The sequence below is a fragment of the Microcebus murinus genome, chromosome 18 (genome assembly GCF_040939455.1).
Source record: "Microcebus murinus isolate Inina chromosome 18, M.murinus_Inina_mat1.0, whole genome shotgun sequence".
NCBI classification, from domain to species: domain Eukaryota; kingdom Metazoa; phylum Chordata; class Mammalia; order Primates; family Cheirogaleidae; genus Microcebus; species Microcebus murinus.
Genome location: NC_134121.1, coordinates 39,907,425 through 39,928,615, shown reverse-complemented (window position 1 = coordinate 39,928,615; position 21,191 = coordinate 39,907,425). Strand labels below are relative to the sequence as shown.

Genomic DNA, 21,191 nt, shown 5'->3' with positions numbered 1-21,191 from the left:
TAAACTTCAAGTAAGAAAAAGAATACAATAAAAATAATAGCAGAAATCAATTAAATAGAAGTCAGAGAAAAATATCAGTTGGTTCTTTAAAAAGATGAATAAATTTGATAAATCCCTAACAAGATCCATCAAAGGGAAAAAAAATCCAAATTACCAATATCAGGAATGAAGAAAGGATATTATAAAAAATCCATAGAAGTTAAAAGAATAATAAGGGAATATTATCAATGTTTTTTGCTAATAAATTTGACAATTTAGATGAAATAGAAAAAAATTGAAAAGCACAACTTACCAAAATGTATACAAAAAAATACAAGATCCTAGAGCCCAGTGCAATGGTGCCCTGCTACAGTCCCAGCTACTCATGAGGCTGAGGTGGAAGTATCACATTAGTCCAGGAGTTCAAGTCCAGTCTGGATAACATAGAGAGATCTCCATATCCAAAAAAAAATACTAATAATACAAAAATCTGAATAGCTCTGTATCTATTTAAAAAAGTGAATGTGTAATTTAAAAAAAAAAAAAATCTTTCCAGAAGGAAAAGTCAGGCCCAGAATATTTCATAGGCAAAGTTTATCAGACATGTAAAGTAAAAATAACACCAATCCTACAGGTCTTTCAGAAAATATAGGATGAGGAAGACTTTCCAACTCATTTTATGAAGCCAGCATTCCCTGATACCAAACTTGATAAAAATATTAAGGAAAGAAAATTATAGACCAATACATAATACAATTGCCCTTCAGTTTAGAAGATGATACTACTCACAGTGAATAAGATTCGAAGGTCTCTGAGCAACTTCACTAGTATACTTCACAACTACTCACCACTGAACAGTGAAGAAACTTAACACGGTCTCTCAATATAGCACCTACCTATTTAACCAAGCTACCCATCCATGTAGTGGGTTTTCTTTTTTTTTTTTTTTTTTTTTTTTGAGACAGAGTCTTGCTTTGTTGCCCAGGCTAGAGTGAGTGCCGTGGCGTCAGCCTAGCTCACAGCAACCTCAAACTCCTGGCTCAAGCAATCCTCCTGCCTCAGCCTCCCAAGTAGCTGGGACTACAGGCATTCGCCACCATGCCCGGCTAATTTTTTTTTGTATATATTAGTTGGCCAATTAATTTCTTTTCTATTTATAGTAGAGACGGGGTCTCGCTCTTGCTCAGGCTGGTTTCGAACTCCTGACCTTGAGCAATCCGCCCGCCTCGGCCTCCCAGAGAGCTAGGATTACAGGCGTGAGCCACCGCGCCCGGCCGTAGTGGGTTTTCTATTAAGTGATCAATCTCTTTTTTTTTTATTTTAGCATATAATGGGGGTACAAGTGTTAAGGTTACATATATTGCCCATGCCCTCCTCCCCCCTCAAGTAGATCAACCTCTTTAAAACAAAATCTTTTCTAATATAAACATCATGTCATGTCACATGAGGATATGCTGGGCTACACATGAAGTATTAATAGATACTACTGTTCCATTTTCTGAATGAGAAAACTAAGGTTGAGACATTTACCCCCAGGTTATATACTTGGCAAGTGGTACAGCCAAGATATGAACCCAGGTGGTATGGCTTCAAAGCCAGAGTCTTTCATCAGTACCCTATACTGCTTCTCTCAGTATATTAATGTGGTAACATAATTATTGATAAATAAAATATGGCACATACATATTTGAATACTATGTAACAAAGTATTTCGATAGATTAAGAGGGGGGAGAAAAGAAGAAAAGATATTTCTCAGACTTTAGACAACAAACACAAATATATTTTATATTTCCCTCTAGTTAAAAAAGATATAGATGCTCACTGCATAAAATTTGGGGAAAAAATAGTTATAAGGAAGACAATCAAAATTACTTGTAATCCCACCACTGTTTCAGTTTTTATTCTATGCTAACATGATCTTTTAATCTTCATTTACAAAAATGGGATAACAAATATTCTGGAGTTTTTCCACTTAACATTGGTTACTGGCTGTATCATAGATCCATATAATGAAATATTAATACTCATTTAAAAGTAGCATTTGTGAAGAAAATTTAAGGAATTCTCACAGCATATTCTTAACACAATACAGAAGGAGAAGGAGGAGGAAGAAGAAAGTTGGTAGACTGGCATAACTTGATTTTATGACTCACTATAAAGTTACAATGATCAAGACAGAGTGATACTGTTTAAAGAACAGACACATAGGTCAGTGAAACAGAACAGAGAGCTCAGAAATAGACCCACATAAACAGTCAACTGATCTTTGACAAGTAAGAAAAGGCAATTCAACAAAGAGAGGATAGTCTTTTTAACAAATGGTGCTGGAACAACTGGACATCCATATATAAAAATCAATCTAGACACAGCTCTTACATCTTTCACAAAAATTTAACTCAAAGTAGATCATAGACTTCACTGTAAAATACAAAGCTATAAAACCTTAAAAGATAACATAGGAGAAAATCTAGGTGACTTTGAGTTTGGAATGAGCTTCTAGATACAACACCAAAAGCATGACACATAAAAGAAAAAATTAATAAGTTAGACTTCATTAAAATGAAAACCTTCTGCTCTCTGAAAGTCACTGTTAAGAGAATGAAAAAACAAGCAACAGACTGTGATAAAATCATCAAAATAGATATCTGATACAGACTTTTACCCAAAATATAGAAGGAACTCTTAAAAGTCAATAAGAAAGCAAACAACCTAATTAAAAAGTGGGTAAAAGACCTAAGCAGATACCCCACAAAAGAAGATAACACAGCAAACGCTTAAGCAGACAAAAATGCTCAGCATCATATCACTAGGGAATTGCAAATTAAAATAATGAGATATCATGACACACCTACCAGAATGACTAAATTCCAAAAAATTAACAATACCGAAGGCTGGTGAGTATGTGGAGCAACAGGGAGTGCCATTCATTGCTCATGAGAATACAAAATGGGACAGCCACGTTGGGAAACAGTTTGGCAGTTTCTTACAAATATGAACATAGTCTTACCATACGATCTAGCAATCATGCATTTAGGTATGTACTCAATTGAGCTAAAAACATGTCCACACAAAATCCTGCACATGAATGTTTACGGTGGTTTTTTTCATAATTGCCAAAAAGTGGAAACAACCATGATGTCCCTGAATAGGTGAATGGATAAACAGTGACACATCCATGCAATGGAATATTATTCATTGTTAAAAAGAAATGAACTATCAAGTTGCAGAAAGACAAAGAGGAACCTCAAATGCATGTTGCTGAGTCAAAGAAACCCATCTGAAAAGGCTGCATACTAAATGAATCCAATTATATGACATTCTGGAAAAGATAACACTATAGAGACAGTAAAAAACAATCAGTGGGTGGCAAGGAGTTCAAGAGAGTGGGGGAGGGATAAATAGGTGATGCAGAGGGGATTTTTAGGGCAGTGAAATTACACTGTACGATACTGTAATGATGGATACATGACATTATGCACTTGTCAAAACCCAGAGAACTTTACAACACAAAGAGTGAGCCTTAATGTCTTCAAATTTCCAAAAATCATTTAAGAGATCTCAAGAAAGAATGTAGACTGTAACAACATAATCTAACTGTATTACAAAACATGAAATACCCTCACTGAAGGGGATGATGGAAAAAGTGCTGACCTAAGTAGCTTTGGAAATGAATAGAGTTTGTAAGACTAAAGGCAAAAGGAACTGCACATAAATACTGAACTCTAGCCAAAAAAGTTGTTTGCCATGGTTGTATGGGTTAGCAATTCTTATACTGCTGTGAAAGTTTATTCTAATTTAACAATTAAGTAAATCATGATGAATTGTGGGTGCCAGGTTTCTCACTGTTGCAATGGAAAGGAGAGGAGCAAATAGCAAAAACAGCAAGGAGAGGAGTCTAGAATGATCCATGTGGCAATGAAGCAGAGTTACAGACATAAATAAAAGCTCATTTTAATTTCATATAGATACAGATGGTTATATATAGAAAAATTTATACATGTGTGTATGTGTGTGTATATATATCAGGTTATTATACACATATATGTTTTCTTTTCTTTGTCAGCTGAGAGGTTCTAAAAGAAATGACATCCCAGTAATAACAAGCACGCCTAGCACCCACATGTTGATTTCTACTACAATCTTCTATAAAAGGAGGGTTCCTTGGAAAATGGCTAATTCTAGGACTGGGGCAGGAAATGCACAAGATGATCCTGGAGCATCTCATAGTGCCAGAAGGTACAGAAGCACTGAAAACACATACACACACACACACACACACACACACACACACACTGATGGAACATGTCAAAAGGGGTACAGGAACTAACTGAAGGAGCTCCCAATGCCCCAAGCTTGAACGATTTGTGCAACAAAATAAGGTAATATTGGATTATCACCCAAAGTGTAAAATAAGTATCTATAAGTCCACACTGATATCAATAAATGATTGAATAAAGTAATAAAAGGGTAGCAAGAGACAAATCTCCAGGGCAGAAGAATTCCAAATAATTTATGTAGGTACTCTACTCTAAAGTGGGGGAAGCATAATTCTCACTCCTTACATGTGGGCTGCACATAGTAACTTTCTTCCAAAGAGTACAGTATGGAAAGGGTGAATAATAATTAACTTCACAGTGGAGAAACCTGACAAACATTACATCAGCCATGTGATCAAGGTCAACATCATAATCATGTTGACAGTATAGACCTTGATATTATGTGATTACAATGGCACTTTTCCTCTGTGATCTTCCTCCCCAAAACCCATAACCCCAATGTAATCATGAGAAAAAGAAATTCTAATAGAGGGGAATTCTACAATACATCTGACCGGTACTCTTCAAAACTGTCAAAGTTGGCCAGGCAGGAGAATCACTTAAGGCCAGGAATTTGGGATGAGCCTGAGCAAGAGCAAGACCCTATCTCTATAAACGATATAAAAATTAACAGGGTGAGTGTGGTTGCACACACTTGTAGTCCCAGCTACTCAGGAGGCTGAGGCAGGAGACTGGTTTGAGCCCAGGAGTTTGAGGTTACAGTAAGGTCTGATGACAGCACTGCACTCTAGCCCAAGTGAAAGAGAAAGACCCTGTCTTAAAAACAAAACAAACAGCAGGGCGTGATGGCTCACGCCTGTAATCCTAGCACTCTGGGAGGCCGAGGCAGGCGGATTGCTCGAGATCAGGAGTTCGAAACCAGCCTGAGCAAGAGTGAGACCCCGTCTCTACTATAAATAGAAAGAAATTAATTGGCCAACTAATATATATAGAAAAAAATTAGCCGGGCATGGTGGCGCATGCCTGTAGTCCCAGCTACTCAGGAGGCTGAGGCAGAAGGATTGCTTGAGCCCCGGAGTTTGAGGTTGCTGTGAGCTAGGCTGATGCCACGGCACTCACTCTAGCCTGAGCAACAAAGCGAGACTCTGTCTCAAAAAAAACAAAAAAAAAACCAAATGAACAAATAAAAAAAAAAACCTGTCAAAGTCACCAAAAACAAGGAAGATCTGGGAAAAGCTCAAAATAAACTACAGACTTTAGTTAATATTGTATCAGTATTGGTTCATTAATTGTAACAAAAGTATCATACTTTTGTAAAGTGTTAATGACAGGGGAAACTGGGAGAAGGAGGAGGAATAGGAACTCTGTACTGTCTGCTCAGTTTTTCTGTAAATCTAAAACTGTTCTAAAAAAACAAAGTCTATTAATAAAACAAGTGGCATATGGTATAATCTCAATGTTTTGCAAAAAAAATGCTGGGCTAAATTCATTCATTAACCTAATCTTCGTTGAGTCCTATTGGGTCCTTCCTACATGCCAGTTGTGGACTATGATAAATACCAGAATATTAACAATGGTCACCTCTGGGTGGTGGAATTATAGCCATTTTTATCATCTTATTCATATTCTCTATATTTCTAAATGTTCTAAAAATATGTTTTAGAATCAGAAAACATAAGTAAAATAAAATCATTATGCAAGCATGAAGTAATATGACTCACAGTTTGAATAGACAGACTTTAATTTTCATTCTTCATCTTCATTTTACTCAGTGGTAGTGGGCTCAGCTGGCTTTTAGATAGTCGTGAACAAAAAAAGAAGGGTCCCCCAGGCAGAGATAAAGTGGAGAATAAAGAAGATTCTACAGGAGGTGGAGTATTAAAATGTATCTTTTATTCCTATAGATGACAAATACTATGTATATATAAAATATTACATATTACATATAATTATTAATACATAAATTTATATAATTTTGGACTTCAACTCTCCTTACTAAATTCTTTCCCCCCAGCTTTCTTGAGTAATAATTGACAATTCTTACTAAATTCTTATAAGTAAAATATCCTATATAATTATATCTGTGTATACTAAAATTGTTAACAAGGAATTAACATGATACAATTATCCTCCAAATTATGCCACTAAGGACAAGTTTACATTTTTTTTTTCATTACAACAACTTTTGGGACATACATTTTTATTATGACTTTACATTTTAACTTTCACTTCAAATTAATTTTTTGAAAGACTTCCTTTCAAAACACTTTAGGAGCTCACATGTTATTTCAAGTACTTGTTCTTTCACCTGCACCTACTCAGGGGAATAAAAGGACACAAAGCTAACCTCTTCCATATGTCTTCTCAGATTCTTCTAAATCTGCTTTAAAAATACACCCACAAACTTACTAGAGGAATAAGCACATAACCAAGAAAACACAAAGAAGTCAAAAGCAAGGTCTATATGAGGAGTTGTATCTCTAGTATTGTACATACTTTCTAATTCATTTTATGAAGCCAACATAACCCTGGTACCAACACTTGATAAAGATATTAAGGAAAGAAAATTACAGAACCATATATAACACATTTGCTCTTCAATTTAAATGACAATGCTACTCACAGTGATTATAACCCATAGATGCCTGAGCAACCCTGCTCGAAACACACTACTCACCACTGAACAGGGAAAAGATTTTAAAAGGTCCCTCAGTATATCACCCCCATTATTTAACCAAGGTCACCATTCTATCTGGTGTGTTTTCTGTGAAGTGATCATCCTTTTACAAACAAGAACTCTTCTATATAAACATCGTGTCCAGTCACATCAGGATGCCTTGTGCTCCCCGCAACCACAACACCCAGTGTGAAAACACCACTAACCGCACGAGAATGTCCCCCAGGTGCCTCTGACACCACAGCACTCACTACACCTAGGACCCAATGCTACAGGGTCTTCCCAGCCAGAGTCACCCTCAACTGGGGTGTAAGAAATGTCACTGTAGTATGAATGTCCTCAGGCCAAAGAGAAAAGACAAAATTCAAAACATACCGTAAACAATGTCACATTGTCTAAATGCATTTATTCTTCAACAAATATTTATTGGGTACTTATTACATGCTAAGCACCGGAAAAGTGAACAAGGTAGATCTAATCTCTACCTTAGGAGTTCACAATCTAGCAAAGAATACAGACTTAAATAGACAATTAGAATAAATTGTGACAATAAGAGAAATGATGGGTGTGCAGGCACAGGCACCTATCTAGAGGGGAATGTAGGTCATGGGAGACCTCTCGGAGAACTGATCTTTCCTCTGGAATCCCCAAATTAGCAAGCCAAGTATGTGTTTTGGGGAGGAGATGAAGAGTTGGTGTGATGAGGCACAGAGAATATCATGTGCAAAGGTCTGGAGGTTAGAGATGACAGGTAATTGGACAGACTGGATGAATTTCAACTGGAGGGCAAAACATAAAAGTCAGGGGCAACAGTGAAAGGGTGGAAATTTACTAGGTGCTCATGGTGCAGGTGAGGGAAAATTCTCAAAGTTTAGGACAGAAAGAAGTAGAGAAAGTTTATTTTCCAAGGAAAGAAAGAGAGTAGGAATATGTAGGAATAAGAGAGAAAGAAAGGGGGCAATGGGTAGAGAGAGAATGTGCCCACAGCACTGAAGAAAAAGGTAGATGGTAGTGCCTGTTGGTTGAGGAAAAGTGGCTGGGTGGTTTTAAAGGGCAAAGAAGGTGCTTTTTTCCTCTGCTCCAGCAAACTGATAATAGATGGGGCTTCGAGGTAGCTGCAAGTGCTTTTCTCTCTTTCTCTCTCTCTCTCTCTCTCTCTTTCTCTCTCTCTCTCTCTCTGTAAGGCTGACTTTACATGAATCCTTGGAATCTGGTTTTTGGCAGAAACTGAAATGGGGAGTTCACACCCCTATTGTCCACTTAGGGCTCTTTAAGGCTGAGAATAGGAAGTCTTAGAGATGAGTTAGGCCACAGGAGTTTTAATTAAAACAAAACAGGGGGAGTTGTATTGTGAGTTTTCTTTTCAAAGGGGCGGTTATGTGCTGTGAGTTTATTTCTCTTACTTTCTGTTTGATAGTTTATTTTCCTCTATTAGGTTATTAGTAAGCCATTTCAAAGAGGGAAGGTGGTGAAAGATTAATTTGGAAGCAATCTAGTGGTGTCATACATATTTCGTACTAAAAGTAATAGACAATCATTTTAAGTTCCATATTTAAAAGGTAAACACAGGCCGGGCCTGGTGGCTCACGCCTGTAATCCTAGCACTCTGGGAGGCCGAGGCGGGCGGATTGCTCAAGGGCAGGAGTTCAAAACCAGCCTGAACAAGAGTGAGACCCTGTCTCTACTATAAAAAAAATAGAAAGAAATTAATTGGCCAACTAATATATATATATACATATAAATTAGCCAGGCATGGTGGCACATGCCTGTAGTCCCAGCTACTCGGGAGGCTGAGGCAGGAGGATTGCTTGAGCCCAGGAGTCTGAGGTTGCTGTGAGCTAGGCTGACGCCACGGCACTCACTCTAGCCTGGGCAACAAAATGAGACTCTGTCTCAAAAAAATAAAATAAAAGGTAAACACAGCTCTGGAACGAAGTAACTCACAGCTGCCCTACAACAAAAATTCCCTTAGCTTCCAGGCAGTTTATAGACATCTATGCCAGCAGTTCGAAGTAGGAAAAGCAAATAGGAAAAGATGGCCAAAGGACAAGGGAACAGGGGGTTTATGTAACACTAGACACATGATATGATCATCACACCCCAGCAAAAAATCACTGTGGAATCTAAGGCCAGCTAAAAAGATTCTGACTTGGCAGTATGTACCCAGGACTGCTAGGTTTTGCAGATTGGTGAGTTTCGAACATTCTCCCCAATTCTCTGATCTTGTCCATTTACAAGGTTACTCTTTTCTTTATTTGGAGGAGAATGACATGTTATGGGTCACATTTTCTAAACTACTAAAAGATTAAGGTTGCTTCCTAAGAAATGCTTCTAATACACTGAAAGAAAAAATATTTAAGTTGATGTTCCCTAACAGTTAGTTGCAAATGTTTTTGTTGATGTATGTTTCTAAAACTCAAAAGTTCACTTCAATCAACCTTTTTTGGAGGCAGGATGAATGGCCAAATGCTGTTGAAAACAATTCCATCAACCAAATACCAATCAAAGCGTTCCTAGAGGGGATATTCTGTAAAAGTATTTGAACTATTAAAGCAGAACTCATATTTCTGAAAAGAAGAATGGCATGAATTGCTGCCTATACTGGCATTACACCCAAGAAAACATCTGAGATTTTTTGTCTATGGGGAAAAGGGTTAGCACAGGTTAAAATGACCCACTGAATTAATTCTACAAAGTTTAATATTGGGCAGTATTTCAGGCCCTCTTTAGTAAAAAGAAGTCCCAAGTACTCTTTAAGTACGAATGTTGTCCTGGCTGAGCACTATCACAAAAATGTCCATTCTCTCTCTTTGCTGCTGAATTTGTTCTCATTTTGCTTCAACAATCCTCCACTAAAGTCTGCCATCATTCCTCCCCCAACTCCTAGCCTCCCTCCTCTTATCATAGCACCTCCAAGCCTACTTGGCAGTCACACTTTCAATGGGAAGATGGAGTTGGAAGTGAGAGGGCAAGACAGGAAAAGAAGAAAGAGACATGAGAGGAAATTCTGTCCTCTCCTCCCTATGGGTCCTTACACTGGTTCTCACCTTCTCCCCGTGTGGGGCCCCATTCCCGCTCCCACCTGTCTTCTTAAATGGTCTCTTCCCTAATCCTCAGAACCCCAACCTGGCTCCCATCAGCTCCTCACCCATTCCCAGCCCTGCCCACTGTAGTCATTCCCCAGGCACAAGTACCACCATCAGACCTTGGAGTTGGGGAGGAAGGGGATAAAGAATGTGCTCCCTATGACTAGCAAGGAGGAAGCATGTGGAAGCCAGAGGTGCCCAGACTTCAGCAAGGAGAGAGTTTCTGGAAGCCCAACTTGGAAGGTGGGCCCCCATGAAAATATTATGTCTATAGCCCTCTTTTCCAGGTATAATACTTAAAGTAGTTTTTTAAAATAGGCTGTCTTGGGAATCAGCCGAAAAAACATGGCTCTTTTTCCCATAAAAACATCGTTTCTATAAAAAATACCTAAGGGAATATTGGAAAATAAACTATTGATTTTTTTAAAAAATTCTAGGAGCAGGATGCTATTTCAGACTCTTAAATTTTCAATGATAGCTAGCATTTTTTTCTAATTGAAAAGAAAATGTTTATTTATCTTGAAGATGCTTCACTCTGAACACTTTGAAGCAGTTAAAGCCTTAAAGACCAGACAGCACACCTCCAGGATGGAGATGGGACCCTGTATGGGGAAGGGCAGAGAGGCAGAAAAGGTCAAGGACTCCCAGGGACCCATACCAGGGCCCTTTGTACTGGTACTGGCAGGCAGGGAGTAAATATCTGTTTGCATCATCCCCAGGACTTCCATAAGTAAACTTTTAATAGTAAGACATCCTTTCTATTAATAATAACAGGCTATGCCTAACCACGGTGTCATGCCTAGCAAACCGTGCCTACCAAACCAAAACAATCCCCACCTTGGCAAGAGTAGAAAACCATATTTCATTCTAAGTTATCTCAGTATTTTACACATTTAAATATGTCACAACTATCCCTTTAAGTTACATATTGCTATTTTACAGAAGAAACCAAGCTAGTTGATAATCCAACTTCTGTAAAGTCTCATTGACAGCTTCTGGTATAAACAAATATAATTCCTAATTTCTTGTCACAGTTACACTGATGTTATCATACCATTAGGATTTCTGCAGTCACTCTTACATAATTCACTAACATCAAACCTCTAAAAATTCAGTGTCAAATTTCCCTTCCCTATTAATTGAAGCCTTCATGGAAACCTTGTCTTATCTATTTTCATGTCAAAGAAACAAAAGTACCATACTAGGGGAAAATGACTTTCAGTTTGTTTATAACTTGTTTACTAACATTAGATTTTTGATCTGAAAACTAATTGGCATCCTTTAGGCATATACTTTTTACCTTTTGTTAAGAGGGAAAACTTGTTGGCAAGGCTAAAATCATACCTACCAGATTTGTTTTGGTTTGCAGGAAGTTGTCAGCATACAATAGAAAAGCTGTCAGCATGTTCTGGTTGTGGTTAGGTTTAACCTGCTGATTGTTTCTGCCCCATGACCCAAGAAATGCATGATGTTTATATTTTTAATTCTCCTTCTACCTCCTGTAGAAGAAACATGGAAAATATCTATATACTCACAACACAGAGAAAACAAAACCCAGAAACGAAAACACAGGGGAGTACTTTAGATTTAGTTTTAACTAGTGGCCAGCCTAGAAATCCAGGATTAACACTTCTGTAATCTTCATTTGAGAATCTTAAGAATCTATCCCGTAGAAATATTTGCTAAGATACACAGATAGAGATGTTCTTTACAGAACTGTGGAAATATGAAATATTTGGAAACAACCTAAACATCCATCAATAGGATAATAGCTAAATAAATTATGAAATACTGTACAGCTGTTGAAATATATATTAATATATGCACACATAGATGGATGGATACATAGATTGATTTACATGAAAAAGTCTCCAACACTGCTATGTTAAAAAACCAAGTATTATATATACTTGTATGTTGTGCAAATATTCTATAATAAAAATATATCTATCAGTTATTTTTGTAGCTAAAAAAATACATGGACCATGACATCCACCAGAATGTCTAAAAATAAAGTGACTGCAATACCAAGTGTTAGAAGGATATGGAGCATATCAAACTCCCATACATTGCTGGTGGGAGTATAAAATGGGTACAATCACTTTGGAAAACTGTTTGTAGCTTAACACATGCCTACCCTATGACCCAATAATTCCACTCCTAGGTATTCACCCAAGAGAAATGAATGCTTATGTTCACAAAGCAAGTTATACGAGAATGCTCATAGCAGTTATATTCGTAAACAGCCAAAAACTGAAACAACTCATTATCCATCTGCAGAAGAATGGATACACAAACTGTTATATTCACATAACGCAATACTACTTAACAAAAAGGAACAAATACACACAACATGGAGACATTTTAAAAACATTATGTTGAGGATGGACATAAAAAAGTACATATTGATTGCATGAAATTCCAGGAGAACACAACTTACCTACTGTGATTGAAGTCAGAATAGTGACTTCAATAGTGACTGACTGGAAAGGGAATTTCCTAGGGTGATAGAAATATTTGTATCTTGATCTGGGTTGTAGTCGCACAGGAGACTTTGGTATTGCAAGGAAAGCATCCAACACTTGGTATTGCAGTCACTTTATTTTTAGACATTCTGGTGGATGTCATGGTCCATGTATTTTTTTTAGCTACAAAAATAACTGATAGATATATTTTTATTATAGAATATTTGCACAACATACAAGTATATATAATACTTGGTTTTTTAACATAGCAGTGTTGGAGACTGTAGCTATTTAAGTATGCCAGCATACTTTTCATACTTGATTTAAAATATATAGTACCTTAGATAATTCCAACAATATTGATTTAAGTAGGTACAAATATGTGCCACTCAGTACATTTTAGTAAAGCTCCTATTATGTGAGTACAAACTTTATTTTCCCATAACATACTAATATTAGGATATCAGCAAAATGTTAGGAGGAGACCCTAGATGAGAATTTAACTAATTAATAAATGATTTTGCCAAAGCCATTAGCCTTCAGGAAGATTTGCTGGATACTAAGACCACTCTACTTCTGAGCCCAGATCTGTCCTATCTTCCATGTAAAAGCTAGATAGTAAAATTAAACAGTGGAACTCAAAGACTCCAAACCTGAAAAGCCATCTGTTATAATCACCTAACCTATAATGCAGCACTGACAAACTGGAAAAGCAAGCAATGAACTTGGAAACACAAGGGAAATAAATATGAATAAATGTAGCAGAAATTATAGGATTTCTGTGGGGTGTAATGGCTTATAACATGAAAAAATTATATCTATGATAGTTATGTCAATATGTTAAGATTTTCAGATGATGGGTAAAACTTGTAACTTACCTTAGTTTTCCTACATTTAAAATGATTAAAAACTGCTTAAGTATCATACTCCTGAAATTAGGCAAAAATATTATTTTAATAACTGGCACTACAATTCCTCTTAAGGAAAGAATTGTCATAGTTTGGTAAAATAACTTGTTTTGTTGTATGTGAGTGTTGCTGGAAACCTAAACAACTAAACAGATCGTTAAACCACCTTTTCATGTGGCAAGAAAAAAATCTTTCTTTGATTTTGCTCCAGATAGAATAAAAGGAGAAAGTGGCAATGAGAAGGCATGAGGTTGGGAACTAAATCAGGTGGAGGGCCAGCGGTAAACTCTGACACCTAAGTGGCAGAAGGGTATTTAGGAACAGAAATGCCGAATACTCAAGCTGAAATCCTTTACATGACTGCAATGTAAATCCCTCCTCCCTCGCCCTGCACCCTCTGAATCTCCAGTGATGTCTTCTATACAGGGACTTCATGTGTGTAGGCTTTTGTGGAAATTGAGGAAGAATATATGTCTAGGCCAGGGTTTCTCAAACTCAGCACTACTGACAATTTGGGCTGGACAATTCTTTGCTGTGGGGGGTTGTCCTGTGTATTGTAGGAAGTTTAGTTAGCTTAGCTTCTACCCACTAAATGTCTATAGCACCCTCCCCAGTTGTGACAACCAAAATGTCTCCAGATGTTGTCAAACATCCCGAGGGACAAAATCGCCCCAGCTGGCCTATACCAGTCACAAACCAGGACAGACAGCAAGTAGGAGCAAGAAAGCCTGGAAGAAAAGGTGACCTTGAGAATGCATGCTCCTTGAGAATTACCCAGATCTTGAGAAGATCTCATATCAGCAAGTTCACAGTTCACACTAGAGGAAAGAATCATAAAATATTGTTTCACTGCAAATATTGTTACTCAGAGGAACATGGTTCCATTTTTCTTTAAGCCATTAAGGTAAACTACCTACAGAATAAAAATAAGATGTATAACTTAAAGGAAAAATCACTTGAAGGAAAAAACCCAAAAGTTAATGATTGTCTTAGTCCTGCTATAGGCTTAGGCTGCAATAACAAAATACCCCCAAACTGGGTAGCTTATAGACAACAAGAATTTATTTTTCATTGTTCCAGAGACTGTAAAGTCCAGGATCACCAGCATATTCAGTGTCTGGTGGGAGTCAGCATTCTGGTTTGTAAGTGACACCTGCTAACTGTGTCCTCATATAGTGGAGGAGCAAGGGAGTTCTCTGGGCCCTTTTATAAGGACATCTATCCCATTCATGATGGCTAATCACCTCCCAAAGGCTAATACCATCACATTGCTAATTAGGATTCAACATATGAATTTTGGGGAGACAAACATTCAGACCATAGCAATGACCTAAGAAAATGCTCAGGAAACAACAAGTAAAAAATTGTAATTTGAAAAATCCATATACAAAACCATATACAAATAGGTTCCAATTTTTTTTAAGTATGGATATTTAATAAAGATTGGAATAAAAACATGAAAATTTCACAGTTGTTGACTCTGAATAATTACTGTATGTTTTCTAGATTTTCTACAATGAGCATTGTTACTTTTATAATCAGAAAATTTTAACATAAAAAAAGAAATAGAACTATAGCCATATATCACCTTTCAGAATTCAACTGACCAGTAACCTCACTGATCTGGAAGACAACCTAGTATCAAAAATTATGCAAAAAGGATACTGAGCAGCCAATATACATGTCGCAAAGCCCTTGCCTAAAGGTGTGGGTACTTGTTCATTAAGAAAGACCTTCATATCTTCTTTCACACACATCTTTTTTTTTTTTTTTTTGAGACAGGGTCTCGCTTGTTGCCCAGGCTAGAGTGAGTGCCGTGGCGTCAGCCTAGCTCACAGCAACCTCAAACTCCTGGGCTCAAGCAATCCTGCTGCCTCAGCCTCCCGAGTAGCTGGGACTACAGGCATGCGCCACCATGCCCGGCTAATTTTCTATATATATTAGTTGGCCAATTAATTTCTTTCTATTTATAGTAGAGACGGGGTCTCGCTCTTGCTCAGGCTGGTTTCGAACTCCTGACCTTGAGCAATCCTCCCGCCTCAGCCTCCCAGAGTGCTAGGATTACAGGCGTGAGCCACCGCGCCCGGCTTCACACACATCTTAATTCCAACTAATTTGTTATCTGATGTTCCAGAAGCATTGGGGATGTAGATACACAAACAACATTGCAAAAGTGATAGGCCTTAGCCTCACCACAATAAAAAAATAACAAAAATAAAAATATAACACAGACATAGACACTCACAAAGCAGTTCAGGGGCAACTATGGCCAAAATATTCTAGACGATTCAATACATCTCTGTGAAGTATGATAACAGACATTCACTATAACACTCTGAGTTAAGAAAAAGTGCTCCAAAGAGATCCATTTGAATGTAGACTGGTTGGTTAAAGAAGAAAAGTTCCTAAAGCATTTTAGAAAAACTTGATCGCAAATGCTTATAATAAAAAGTTAGGGTTCTTAAAGAGAATCTCCTCAGCTATCCAAAGCAACTCATTCCTACAAGTTCCCCATAGTTGGAGTTTTACTATGTTGAAAAGAATTTTATGGTTGGCTGCATCAACCAATACAAATCTGGAGAACAATCTGGAAGGAAATGATTAATGACTACTTCTTCCCAAGGAAATTTAAAAATAAGCAACTATAGGCATATCAGAATGAGCATTAATGCAGCAATTGCTACTACATGCAGCCAGGTTGTTGATGTTATTTTCGCTTAAATCCATATTCTGAGAAGAATTTAGGTACCACACAGGCAGTGGGAACCTATCAGCTCTCAGGATAAAGTCGGTAGGCCCCATTCCATCACAAAGGACAAACTGTAAACCAAAGAAATATCTATTCCACCTCCTTCATACTTGCCTCTTTTGCTTCTGACTTCAAAAATAGGGCTAGAAAAACCAGAAAGAAGAGACTGATTATGTACATATCTGTGGAACAAAGATTATGCAAACTGCCAGCACTCCATTGTTTTTGTTTTCAGCATGGTTATCACAAAACAAAAACAAAAAGATAACTTCTACTTCTGAAGCCCTATTATTTGAAAACAGATCTAAATACTTCCTCCTCTTTCAATAAAGCAGAAGGCACCCTTCATTCTACTTATCTCTAAGATACTTATTTGCTGATAGGGGACTAGTTACTATTTCTACATGAGAGCTTGACAGAGTCTATCTGAGGAAGCTATTTCCTGAGTTACTCTAGAAGGCTCTCACTGCTTTGACATTTGCCAAAAATCCAAGAAAGCATTTTTTAAAAATTCCCCATCTTCCATAACCCCCCATGGCTATAAAGACAAAACTATAATCACAACCATGGTTAATGGCCCTTTAGCACCCTGACCTCTCTGAGCCTCTATTTGTCTTTTGTTTCTTTTTCTTTTAAATAACCTTACTGGTTGTTTTTTCCTGGTTATGAAAGTAATACATGTAGGTATGAAAAATAAAAATAAATTTTAAAAAAAGAAAGTAATACATAGTCATTGCCACAATTCAAACAGCACAAAGATGTATGAAATAAAAATTAATAACTTCCTTTCCCTTAAACTCTCATTCTTCTCCCAAGGAAGCCAATGTTAACAGCTTTTTTACTTCTTTCTAGGTTTACACAAACATACATAACATATTGACACTTTTTTGTTTTGTTTCATGTTTTCAAACAAAAATAGGATATTACATATATGATCATGCATTTTATCTTTTAGTCTTAAAAACCATGGACATTTTTCAAGCCAATATAAATAGATCCATCAAATCCTTTTTAGTTGCTGCAAAGTATTCCATAAAAACAGATGTGCCATAATTCATTCAACCACCGCGCTGACCTCCCAACTCATGAACATTTTGGATGGATCTTCATGCATGTGTTACTTCATGTCCTTTAATTTCAGTAACAGATACCTAGAAGTGGGGTTTCTAAGTTGAATGAAACATTTTCAAATGTTTAAAAATTTATATTTAAACAAAATTAATTTTAGACCTTCAAAATTTCTATTCCCTTCTTCATTATGCAATATATTGGTATAAACCTTTCACAATGCTTTGCATACTTTATTTTTAAAACCACATACATTATGTCAAAAAATGCCCGTCATTTATGCTGGTGTAGTTATAAATAAATAAATGCTTATGTTATAGCTGTGATGGCCAGTGTTAAATCACTGTGCAAATGCTTATGCCTTGGTTTATGAAAGCAGTAATTCATTGTAGAAACTCCACCCCCACAGCCATGTGGCAGCACTAAAGTCTCACATCCTGTGACTCCCTCCCACAGAGTGACTATACAGAGAGCAGGACCTATGTATTTTCTAATTATCAACAGTTAACCTTAAAAAGTGTGTGGCAGGGGAGACAAGTAAATAGCAACAGATGACAAATTGATGGCCATTTTGGGTTTCTAATATTCTCAAATTCTTTGTAACACAATGAATAATTCTGCTAATCTACACCAGAGACTATGCTCCATAAAAAATACAACCTGTAATGAATATGTTATTATAGGAACCTTTCAAAACATATTCTTCAAACATTTTTCAATAGAATCATTGGTTGAATCCCATTTTCCATTTTTTCCTGCAGATCAGATTAGAATTAGAATTAGAATTAGAATCTGCAGATTCAGATTCTAATTGCAAACTTTAAAAAAAGCCTTAAAGAAATACATTAACCAACGAAGCTCCTTATAATTTAACCTCAGACTCTTCCATATATTCTAAAGACTTGAGCACCAACAGAGATTGTTAAGACACAGCAAGTTTGATACAGAAGTATGTGACATGCAATTAATCTCCATTCATACCCTGCTCTACTTGTCAGCAAACAAAGGTTCTGCTTTAGAAGGAGATCTGAAGACTTCAATTAAAAAGAGTCAGCTAACAAGAAAATAATCTAAGCTAAAGGAAGGTGGCAGGTGCAGAAATGAGTTGTTTACCAAAGTGTCAGTTTCGAACAATAAAGAACTGCACATCAAAAATGTCGATGGAGTGGATTTCATTGCAAACCTCTGAAAATAAAAGGGAATGTTCTACCAAGCCTGCACACAAGACTGAATTATGGTTTAACAAGCTTATAGAATAGGTTTCCTCTCATTGAATGATAGATACCAATAAAAAGAATCACTTTATATCTTTAAATGCAAGGGAAAAGTTAAACTTTTTGCCATAGCTCCTTTTCTCCTAGAAACCAGAGACAATTACAACCTTCCTTCACAAGCCTAATATGAAACCAACAGTAGAGGGGAAGGCTGGATTGCTTCTTCGACATCCAGATAATGCTCTTTTACCCTGCAAATAGTTTTCTACTCCTAAAGTTTAGATTCACTCAGGTCACAAGGAAAATGAATTTTGGAAACCCCACCTCAAAAAGAAATACCTAGTTGACAGCTTTTGTGTAGAAGTGATCCAGAATGGAAATAGTGCTACAAGCAAAGACCAAAAGGGCTTGCCAAATATTTAATTAGGAGACATTTATACCAAGATAACAAGGTAATGGAGATATAAAGCCAATTAAATTGAGAGAAACTGAAAAAGAATACTGCTTGCCAAAAGTACGACCTGCCCAAAGCAGGCCATCTGTTAAATATGTGTCAAATATGTCACTTAGATGCCAAAAGGCTTATTTCTGAACAGCTTTCTCCTGGGACCCTTATGCAACTGTAGAGTCCAGACCCTCTGTCCTCCCTAGAAGGTCAGTTACAAGAAACCAAGTAAAAATTACTTTCACCATGAAGAGTGTGAACCGAGCAGATATTTCCCATTAGCGTTGAGTGGTTAGTGAGCATGGCTTTAACTCTTTAAAGGACTGCTTAGACACTGTAGGGAGAAGGTGAATACACCACAATGGGGCACTTCTAGAACAGAAGAAAGTGTAACACTGAGTACGAGCCTGCCTTGAGTCAGACACTGAGAGCCCTGGCCGTCGGGAGGCTGGTACAGGCAAGGCCTGGGGTCTCGGTGCCGACACGTCAGCTTACCCACCGCCCCGGCCCGCAGGATCCCGTGAGCCCCTCACAGTCCCCTTGAGAGCCTCGGGGACCTCTAAGCAGGAAGGAGCACTGTCTTCCATGAGAGGTGACAAACTCCCGGCTAGGCAGGGAGGAGGATAGGAAACCCTACAGATGTGGAGTCCTGCGGAGAAAGGGACAGGTTGAAGACCCAGCAAGGTGGCATGGGGGACCAAGCACCTGGCCTAAAGGAGTTCAGAAGCCTGGGAGGTTGAGTGGAGGCGCTGAGGCCTTGAGGAAAAAGAAAATGTGGAACTAAAGAGAGAGAAAGAGACCTGAGGTGGGAGGATGGAAAGCTGGCTTTAGAGGGTTGAGGACTCCAGAAGCCTTGAGGTTCTAGAAGGCGGCGAGTGATGGAGCTGAACAGAAAGTCCGGCCTGGGAAGGCTGGTGTCTCAGTTCCTGCCTTCAGCTCAGCACAGGAGGGACCTTCGGAGGCGTCAGGGGGTCGGGGGACCTGGGGCTGGGCCAGGGTGTTACCTTCCAGGAGCCAACAGATCTCCTCAGGGAGGTCGACGGCCTGCATTTGGCGGGGCGGGAGGGAGGCCAGAGTGTGAGGCGGGAGAAGGGGCTTGGGCCCTGGTCGGAAGACTGGCGGGCTGGAGGGCGGCCTGGCTGCGCCACGGAAGCACCTGTACCTCTGCAGCCGCCGGCGCCGCCGCAGCCGCCTGGCCCGGCCGCAGGGCGGGGCCGCGGGGCCCGGGCGCGCTCAGGAAGCGGCGCGCGCAGCGGGCAGGGGGACACCGCGGGTGGGCGGCAGGGCTGTGCGCGGGCGCACGCGGCTCTCACGCCGGCCCAGAGATGGAAAGATTGGGGCCGCGGGAAGCACCACACCACACGAGGCCAAAGGTGCGCCCTTCCAGGCCCCCCACCAAAAGAAAAGACTTCGCACGACTCAAAGGAACCACGGCCTTTGGAAACTCCACCTTAAATACTGAACAGTTGGCCTCAAGGTGGCAAATTTAAAAGGCCGAGGGGATGCCAGAAATGGGGAGCGGGGAGCCTGAATGAATCCGCGGGACAGATTAGTCTCACCCTGCATAGCATCCCTCAGCTGCCCATCCAGTTCGCGCCTCCATGTCCGGAAAAGAGGAGAGAACGTTCGCTATCCCCGAAAAGCCACCCTGTTTAAAGGGAGTGATAGCAAATCCCAATAAACAACATAAGGGCATAACATTTAGGAGAATTGGAGTGGCATGGCAGCAGTGGCCAGGGAGCCAAAGTGCTCTTGCCTCTGTGAGGCCGAAAAGGCTGTCAGAAAAGGAAAGGGAAACCAGGGGAGAGAGCTGAGGGAGAGAACAGAGCCCTTTTCCCTCTAAGAGCTGATAAAGGGAGGGAAGTGAAGGACGAGATCAGGGGTAGGTGCTCTCTCCCTCTCATTCTGAGTACAGGTAGTGTGAATGTTCTGGTTGTGATATAGGACTGTAATGGGGCAAGATGTTACCCTTGGGGGAAACTGGGTAAAGGTACACAGGGTCCCTCTGTATTCTTTCTTTTCCTTTCCTTTCCTTTCTTTCTTTCCTTTTCTTTCTTTTCTTTCTTTCGTCTCACTCTGTCACGCAGGCTGGAGCTCAGTGGCTCCATGATAGCTCACTGTATCCTGAAACTCCTGGACTTAAGCAATCCTGTCTCAGCCTCCCAAGTAGCTGGGACTACAGGCATGGACCACCACTCTTAATATATATATATATATATATATATATATATATATATATATATATATATATATATATATATTGGTACAGATGGAATCTCCCTTTGTTGCCCAGGCTGATCTCAAACTCCTGGCCTCAAATGA

General features: G+C 38.8%; 1 protein-coding gene across 2 annotated transcripts in view; it reads right to left on the bottom strand.

Annotated features, from left to right (window-relative positions):
- Nucleotides 1-20,067, bottom strand: part of SKAP1 (src kinase associated phosphoprotein 1) — a 274,963-nt gene extending 254,896 nt beyond the window's left edge. For both annotated transcript variants that reach the window (XM_012766026.2, XM_012766027.2), the window contains exon 1: nt 19,874-20,067. In XM_012766026.2, coding sequence (XP_012621480.1) covers nt 19,874-19,919 — 46 coding nt within the window. In that variant the 5' untranslated portion in view covers nt 19,920-20,067. The remainder of the gene's footprint in view (nt 1-19,873) is intronic.
- Between the last annotated feature and the right edge of the window lie 1,124 nt (nt 20,068-21,191).